At 51.4% G+C, this 8954-nt stretch overlaps 1 protein-coding gene across 1 annotated transcript; it reads left to right on the forward strand.

The window, feature by feature from the left end:
- The first annotated feature begins 286 nt into the window (after window positions 1-286).
- LOC140111339 (cell adhesion molecule CEACAM16-like) lies at window positions 287-7313 on the forward strand. Its single transcript, XM_072132363.1, has 4 exons — window positions 287-424; window positions 824-1162; window positions 2009-2102; window positions 5229-7313. The coding sequence occupies exons 1-3, from the start codon at window positions 379-381 to the stop codon at window positions 2083-2085; spliced, it is 462 nt and encodes a 153-aa protein (XP_071988464.1). The 5' UTR covers window positions 287-378; the 3' UTR covers window positions 2086-2102; window positions 5229-7313.
- The last annotated feature ends 1641 nt before the right edge of the window (window positions 7314-8954 follow it).

Genomic DNA, 8954 nt, shown 5'->3' on the forward strand with positions numbered 1-8954 from the left:
TCAGTGGGTTGAGGTGCTGTGACATTATTATACATGGACACTGCAGGTTCTAGGTTCAAATCCCATAGAGGATAATTTTTTTTTTTTTTTTGATTGAGATGATTTTTATTATTATAATATGGCTAAAATTTGGGGCATGGCCAGGGAGTGATTGGGGGTGTGGCTTAGGGGATCGCCACTACGCGTGCCGCCATTTTGTCCCTCTTTCCCTTTCACAAATGTTGGGAGGTATGTCCTAGGTCTCTGCTTCCAGTATTTTAGGGCCGTGAATATGTGACTGATATTTATAACCATTTATCATTATTATAACATTTGACAATCATCACAAACTCCGACACTTTCTCCCCCCTCAGGTGCTGATCTCAGGAGGTTGTAGACATGTCTGGAGGTCGCTCGGTGCTCCCCGGAGGTTTTCTTCTATCAGGTAAAACACATGAAATGTTTTATTCTGAGGCAAATTATTCATCTCAGCTTTTTATAAAGGACATCTACCACCAGGATGAAGGATAATAAACCAAGCACTGGCGCCCCGCTGTGTGCTCTTCTTTTAGATCCTCATGCCCTTGTTCCTCCAAAAAAAGACTTTAAAAATTATGCAAATGCACCTGAGGGGCTTTGGGCTCCATTACAGCTATTGGACCCAGAGCCCTCAGGATCATTGCATATTCCATCTCTTATAAGTCACCTTGACTATTGATCCTTTTTAGGGTCCAATATACAAGGGATGTAGAAGAAGTTTCCTTTAACCCTTCCATCAAGCACTGACTGTGACGTCTGCGGTGGTGCAGTATATACAGATAGTGATATTCCTCGTCTCTTGCAGTTCTTCTCCACTTCTTTATCGGAGTAAGCAGTAAACTCAGTATAGAAATCATCCCGCTGAATCCCAAAGCTGGAGACACCGTCACCTTCAACGTCATCGGGGTAGATGGGAAGATCCTTTTTGCGTCTTGGTATAAAGGACTGAGCACCAGTGCAACTGACCAGATATTGACCAACATCAATGGAACAGACATAAAGGGAGAGAAGTTCTTCCCCGAGGCCAGCTGCAAGCGCAACGGGTCACTGGTGATCCAGAACTTCCAGGAGACGTTCAATGGCGACTACACAGTCCAGATACAGACGCTCCACAATCTGCAGGATGGACAAGTCACCATAAGTGGTGAGTGCAAAGAAGCCTGGGCTCCGGTGATGGCCACCAATGGGCCAGATCTCCAATTCACTACCGGAGACCAGGGGTGGGTGAGGGTGGTGGAGGCCTCGGGGCACAGGGGTGGGTTAGGGTGGTGGAGGCCTCGGGGCACAAGCTGGTGGGGGGCCTTCCCATAATGTTTTCTCAATAAAGTGAATATTACTCCCCAGAAATAATATTGCTTCTCCAGAGATCCCAGATAACTGCCCTCAAACTGATATATAACTGAATAAAAATCACAACTTCTGGATTAAGACCATCGTGTCCATCGAGGAGATTATGGGCTGTATCTTTCTCTCAACACCATTTACATCACGTCCAACAAGTCTACCAGGACACCTAACCAAAAAATACTGACTACTAACACAGGGACAACGGGTCATATATGGAAGGAAGACACTCGGTGACACTACACATGAGGAGGGGCAACGAGCAACTCACACGTAATGATCTGCTCCATTGGGTCCAGAAGTTCATGGTGACTTCTCCTGACCTGCAGTATCATGCCCAAATATTATCTCCCGGATTCAATCCCCCCACATTCAGTGGGCCATGCGACCGCCCAAATTGCCCACATTGTAAACTACCATTGGGTAACCCAGCTGCTCGATGACACCTCCACAAATCCAAGGCTTCCTACACACTCTACTCTAACCCCACACATGGTGCAGTACACCCGAGGGAATTACTCCATGATTATCTGGTAGTGTTATGTGAGCACTGTATGACGGTATTCAGTACATGCTCTATAATGTGACAAATGTAAGAAGTGACCCCCTCTGATGACCAGCTCATAATCTTTATGTGTTCCGCCAGGTGTCGCCTCTCTGATGTTCTCACCATTTACCATTCTGCTTGGGTTACTACTATACTCTTCTGTCAGCTATCTATGATACCAACGTACGTCCCGGTAAGTAGTCCTAACAGCAGAACCTACCTTCTCAGGAAACCATGTCTAGACCAGGATCGTTTAGATCCACGCCATTTCGTAGAGCGGAAGGGGAGGTCTTGGGATTGCAGTCAGATGTGTACTATGTGCAGTGTCCTCCCTCCTGTGCAGCCTGTACTATGTGCAGTGTCCTCCCTCCTGTGTAGTCTGTACTATGTGCAGTGTCCTCCCTCCTGTGCAGTCTGTACTATGTGCAGTCTCCTCCCCCCTGTGCAGTCTGTACTATGTGCAGTGTCCTCCCTCCTGTGCAGTCTGTACTATGTGCAGTGTCCTCCCTCCTGTGCAGTCTGTACTATGTGCAGTGTCCTCCCTCCTGTGCAGTCTGTACTATGTGCAGTGTCCTCCCTCCTGTGCAGTCTGTACTATGTGCAGTGTCCTCCCTCCTGTGCAGTCTGTACTATGTGCAGTGTCCTCCCTCCTGTGCAGTCTGTACTATGTGCAGTCTCCTCCCTCCTGTGCAGTCTGTACTATGTGCAGTGTCCTCCCTCCTGTGCAGTCTGTACTATGTGCAGTCTCCTCCCTCCTGTGCAGTCTGTACTATGTGCAGTATCCTTCCTCCTGTGCAGTCTGTACTATGTGCAGTGTCCTCCCTCCTGTGCAGTCTGTACTATGTGCAGTGTCCTCTCTCCTGTGCAGTCTGTACTATGTGCAGTGTCCTCCCTCCTGTGCAGTCTGTACTATGTGCAGTGTCCTCCCTCCTGTGCAGTCTGTACTATGTGCAGTGTCCTCCTCCTGTGCAGTCTGTACTATGTGCAGTGTCCTCCCTCCTGTGCAGTCTGTACTATGTGCTGTCTCCTCCCTCCTGTGCAGTCTGTACTATGTGCAGTGTCCTCCCTCCTGTGTAGTCTGTACTATGTGCAGTGTCCTCCCTCCTGTGCAGTCTGTACTATGTGCAGTGTCCTCCCTCCTGTGCAGTCTGTACTATGTGCAGTGTCCTCCCTCCTGTACAGTCTGTACTATGTGCAGTGTCCTCCCTCCTGTGCAGTCTGTACTATGTGCAGTGTCCTCCCTCCTGTGCAGTATGTACTATGTGCAGTGTCCTCCCTCCTGTGCAGTCTGTACTATGTGCAGTGTCCTCTCTCCTGTGCAGTCTGTACTATGTGCAGTGTCCTCCCTCCTGTGTAGTCTGTACTATGTGCAGTGTCCTCCCTCCTGTGCAGTCTGTACTATGTGCAGTGTCCTCCCTCCTGTGCAGTCTGTACTATGTGCAGTGTCCTCCCTCCTGTGCAGTCTGTACTATGTGCAGTGTCCTCCCTCCTGTGCAGTCTGTACTATGTGCAGTGTCCTCCCTCCTGTGCAGTCTGTACTATGTGCAGTGTCCTCCCTCCTGTGCAGTCTGTACTATGTACAGTGTCCTCCCTCCTGTGCAGTCTGTACTATGTGCAGTGTCCTCCCTCCTGTGCACTCTGTACTATGTGCAGTGTCCTCTCTCCTGTGCAGTCTGTACTATGTGCAGTGTCCTCCCTCCTGTGCAGTCTGTACTATGTGCAGTGTCCTCCCTCCTGTGTAGTCTGTACTATGTGCAGTGTCCTCCCTCCTGTGCAGTCTGTACTATGTGCAGTGTCCTCCCTCCTGTGCAGTCTGTACTATGTGCAGTGTCCTCCCTCCTGTGCAGTCTGTACTATGTGCAGTGTCCTCCCTCCTGTGCAGTCTGTATTATGTGCAGTGTCCTCCTCCTGTGCAGTCTGTACTATGTGCAGTGTCCTCCCTCTTGTGCAGTCTGTACTGTGTGCAGTGTCCTTCCTCCTGTGCAGTCTGTACTATGTGCAGTGTCCTCCCTCCTGTGCTGTCCGTACTATGTGCAGCGTCCTCCCTCCTGTGCAGTCTGTACTATGTGCAGTGTCCTCCCTCCTGTGCAGTCTGTACTATGTGCAGCGTCCTCCCTCCTGTGCAGTCTGTACTATGTGCAGTGTCCTCTCTCCTGTGCAGTCTGTACTATGTGCAGTGTCCTCCCTCCTGTGTAGTCTGTACTATGTGCAGTGTCCTCCCTCCTGTGCAGTCTGTACTATGTACAGTGTCCTCCCTCCTGTGCAGTCTGTACTATGTGCAGTGTCCTCCCTCCTGTGCACTCTGTACTATGTGCAGTGTCCTCTCTCCTGTGCAGTCTGTACTATGTGCAGTGTCCTCCCTCCTGTGCAGTCTGTACTATGTGCAGTGTCCTCCCTCCTGTGTAGTCTGTACTATGTGCAGTGTCCTCCCTCCTGTGCAGTCTGTACTATGTGCAGTGTCCTCCCTCCTGTGCAGTCTGTACTATGTGCAGTGTCCTCCCTCCTGTGCAGTCTGTACTATGTGCAGTGTCCTCCCTCCTGTGCAGTCTGTATTATGTGCAGTGTCCTCCTCCTGTGCAGTCTGTACTATGTGCAGTGTCCTCCCTCTTGTGCAGTCTGTACTGTGTGCAGTGTCCTTCCTCCTGTGCAGTCTGTACTATGTGCAGTGTCCTCCCTCCTGTGCTGTCCGTACTATGTGCAGCGTCCTCCCTCCTGTGCAGTCTGTACTATGTGCAGTGTCCTCCCTCCTGTGCAGTCTGTACTATGTGCAGCGTCCTCCCTCCTGTGCAGTCTGTACTATGTGCAGTGTCCTCTCTCCTGTGCAGTCTGTACTATGTGCAGTGTCCTCCCTCCTGTGTAGTCTGTACTATGTGCAGTGTCCTCCCTCCTGTGCAGTCTGTACTATGTGCAGTGTCCTCCCTCCTGTGCAGTCTGTACTATGTGCAGTGTCCTCCCTCCTGTGCAGTCTGTACTATGTGCAGTGTCCTCCCTCCTGTGCAGTCTGTACTATGTGCAGTGTCCTCCCTGCTGTGCAGTCTGTATTATGTGCAGTGTCCTCCTCCTGTGCAGTCTGTACTATGTGCAGTGTCCTCCCTCCTGTGCAGTCTGTACTATGTGCAGTGTCCTCGGAGGTTGCAGTAATTACAATGACTGTGGTGCTGCCCTTCATCACGGGCTCTAGGTGCGGGGGCGGGGGGCATGGAGGGTTTCCGGGGCCTTGAGTCGTTGTGTTCGGGTCACATGTCGTTGTTTGATCTTCTATAGACATCGAGATGCGGCTGAAAGTGGCTGAGACAAATCTTCTCTTTATCCCCGGCAGATGTTCCAGAGATTTCCTACTTGCGTTACGAGATCATGTGCCCATGACCGGAGCAGACGGCGAGGTGACAGCCGATCCCCGCGGATTCCATGGATTAAGCTGCCACTGGAGTCTACGAGGTGGAGAAGGATGAAGTCACCTCGAAGGAAAGGGAAGAGGCTCAACATCTCCAGAGACCCCCAGACGCACCCGACGCCTCCATTAACCTCTTCCTGCCCTCTCTGACCGCCCCGCGACTAATTCTTCAGACGATTAGGTACAGAACTGCATGAGCTACAATAATATCGCCATTAACCCCTTGTAGGACTATCCGTGGTACTTCACAAACCTTTGACCCCGTCTGTTCTTGTAGCACAATTGTCACCGGCCTGCGATGCTTCCGCTGCTGCTTAACTACAACTCCCAGCATGCTGTGACATCCGCCATTGTTCAGTAATACTCTCATTGTTTGCTCTGCTCAGTCTGAACTAGTCCGATTTTCGTGACATCACGCGCCAGATCACGAGGGGCAAAGCCGAATCTGCTGCGGACCCGAGGTTTGTCAAGTATTTCTGCTGCAGTGAATGAAGGAGGAAATAGATACAGGGGGTCATTTCCTGGACGTTCCTGGAGGCCATGGCGGTTATCCTGTAACGGGCCCCTCCTGACTGTGGCCCCTATGGATATTACCTGATCACATGGGACAATATCTTGTACATACGTGGATGGCGGCGCGCCAACTATCTGCACACGTCTCGCTGTCACCTCATTGTTGTTATCCTAAACATTTATAGTGCAGATGTGTCCCCCCATACTGCTAGTGGTCCCCCCATACTGCTAGTGGTCCCCCCATACTGCTAGTGGTCCCCCCATACTGCTAGTGGTCCCCCCATACTGCTAGTGGTCCATCCTTACTGCTTGTGGTTCCCTTTTACTGCTTGTGGTTCCCTTTTACTGCTAGTGGTCCCCCCTTACTGCTGGTGGTCTCCCCTCACTGCTTGTGGTCCCCCCTCACTGCTTGTGGTCCCCCCTTACTGCTAGTGATCCCCCCTTACTGCTGGTGGTCTCCCCTCACTGCTTGTGGTTCCCCCTCACTGCTTGTGGTTCCCTTTTACTGCTAGTGGTCCCCCCTCACTGCTTGTGGTCCCCCCTTACTGCTAGTGGTCCCCCCTTACTGCTAGTGGTCCCCCCTTACTGCTAGTGGTCCCCCCTTACTGCTGGTGGTCTCCCCTCACTGCTTGTGGTCCCCCCTCACTGCTTGTGGTTCCCTTTTACTGCTAGTGGTCCCCCCTCACTGCTTGTGGTCTCCCCTCACTGCTAGTGGTCCCCCCTTACTGCTAGTGGTCCCCCCTTACTGCTAGTGGTCCCCCCTTACTGCTGGTGGTCTCCCCTCACTGCTTGTGGTCCCCCCTCACTGCTTGTGGTTCCCTTTTACTGCTAGTGGTCCCCCCACACTGCTTGTGGTCCCCCCTTACTGCTAGTGGTCCCCCCTTACTGCTAGTGGTCCCCCCCTTACTGCTAGTGGTCCCCCCTTACTGCTGGTGGTCTCCCCTCACTGCTTGTGGTCCCCCCTCACTGCTTGTGGTTCCCTTTTACTGCTAGTGGTCCCCCCTCACTGCTTGTGGTCCCCCCTTACTGCTAGTGGTCCCCCCTTACTGCTAGTGGTCCCCCCCTTACTGCTAGTGGCCCATCCTTACTGCTTGTGGTCCCCCCTTACTTCATAGATGGGTCCTGCCTTACCGGATTGGAGAATATAGAGCCACTAGTCGGCGGCTCCATTCCTGTAAATCCAGGGTTTAGGGAAAGAATAACCTAAAACGACCCATGAGAAAGGGATGTAACTGGAGAAGCTCCGACCCCTACAACAATAGGGATGAATAGAGCAGCAGGCCAAGCGCTCGTGTGACCCAACATTGTGGCTCACATACGCCGCTCACGTATCAGGTCCAACCACCAGGAGCGGTGAGGAGGACACATCTGCATGGACAGTGCATCTCACCCTCCCCCATCTGTGCTCTTCTGCTTGTTGTCACTGAACGTAGATTTTATGAATAACTTTCTCATTTTGTTCCTCATTGAAAAACTGGAAATAAAAATATAAAATTCCGAGCAGTTTGATGATAAATCAGGACAATGTGTGTGTGGGGGGGGGGGGGGGGGGGGGGGGATCTGTGTGTCACAGGTGATGCTGGAAAGACTAAAGGGTTAATCAGGAGAACGAGAGGACAACTCTGTCCAGCTCTAGATCCTTCTACTGGGGGGGGGGGGGGATATGGAGATGCCTCCTTCCCTCCTTGGGGTGTCACGGTGGAGTCCGTCAGGGGTCACACAAGGGGCCGGTCTGTAGTCACCACTAGACCTCCAGACTCATCCTGAATCATCATCTTCTACGGATCTTCTGGGTCGGTTCCATGTAACTGGACACAACGTTCAAGGTTTTGCCACAAAAAGTACAAAAATATTTGTTTGAAAACCCCATTATGGCGGCAGAAGAGAGAAGGCGGCCACCACCGAAGGCCACGATGTCCACTCTGGTCTGTCAGGTGTTTCCAGCACTCGCTCACGTTTTTCGGGTTCATACACACGGAAGTGGTTCCCATATCCCTGAGTATGAGCCCCAGACATTCCCAGCAGGTTCTATTCCTCCTCAGGCTTCATCCCACCTGCTGCCACCAATACGAAGGTCCTCCACCAGAAAAACAACACACATGATCAAACTAAAAGCCCACGGGTCGGGGTAATAGTTCTCCTTACAGAGACTTTGCCAGCTAAGGCCTTGCATTACCTTCAGGAAGCCTAATGACATGATGCAGGATTAAAACCAAACAGTCCATGTACAAGGAGCAGATTCCCACTATAGACAGCGCTGCTTCCATGTGGTGGCGTCTCTACAACAGTGCAGCAGGAAGAACCCAATAAATTCCAGACAAAAGGAAGGGAGAAGCATGGGCGGGATCTGTCTCTCAGCGATCACTGATCCGGCTCTGTGACTACTGGCTACTGAGGACATAACTGACTAATGGTTACCGGGGCATCACTGTGACTACTGGGGGCATCACAATGACTATTGGCTACTGGGGCATCACTGTTACTACTAGATACAGGGGGGCATCACTCTGACTACTGGGAATATCACTGTGACTACTGGCTACTGAGGACATAACTGACTAATGGCTACCGGGGCATCACTGTGACTACAAGATACTGGGAACATCACTGTGACTACTAGATACTGGGGGCATCACTGTGACTACTGGGGGCATCACAATGACTAATGGCTACTGGGGCATCACTGTTACTACTAGATACAGGGGGGCATCACTCTGACTACTGGGAATATCACTGTGACTACTGGCTACTGAGGACATAACTGACTAATGGCTACTGGGGCATCACTGTGACTACTGGTTACTGAGGGCATCACTGTGACTTCTGGGAACATCACTGTGACTGCAAGATACTGGGAGCATCACAATGACTAATGGCTACCGGGGAATCACTGTGACTACTAGAAACATGGGGGCATCACTCTGACTACTGGGGGCATCACTGTGACTGCAAGATACTGGGGACTTCACTGTGACTACTGGGGACATCACTGTGACTACTAGATACTGGGGGCATCACTGTGACTAAAAGATACTGGGACCATCACTGTGACTACTAGATACTGGGGGCATCAGTCTGACTACTGGGGGCATCACAGTGACTAATGGCTACTGGTGGCATCACTGTTACTACTAGATA

Source organism: Engystomops pustulosus, unplaced genomic scaffold (assembly GCF_040894005.1).
Source record: "Engystomops pustulosus unplaced genomic scaffold, aEngPut4.maternal MAT_SCAFFOLD_427, whole genome shotgun sequence".
In the NCBI taxonomy this organism is placed as follows: domain Eukaryota; kingdom Metazoa; phylum Chordata; class Amphibia; order Anura; family Leptodactylidae; genus Engystomops; species Engystomops pustulosus.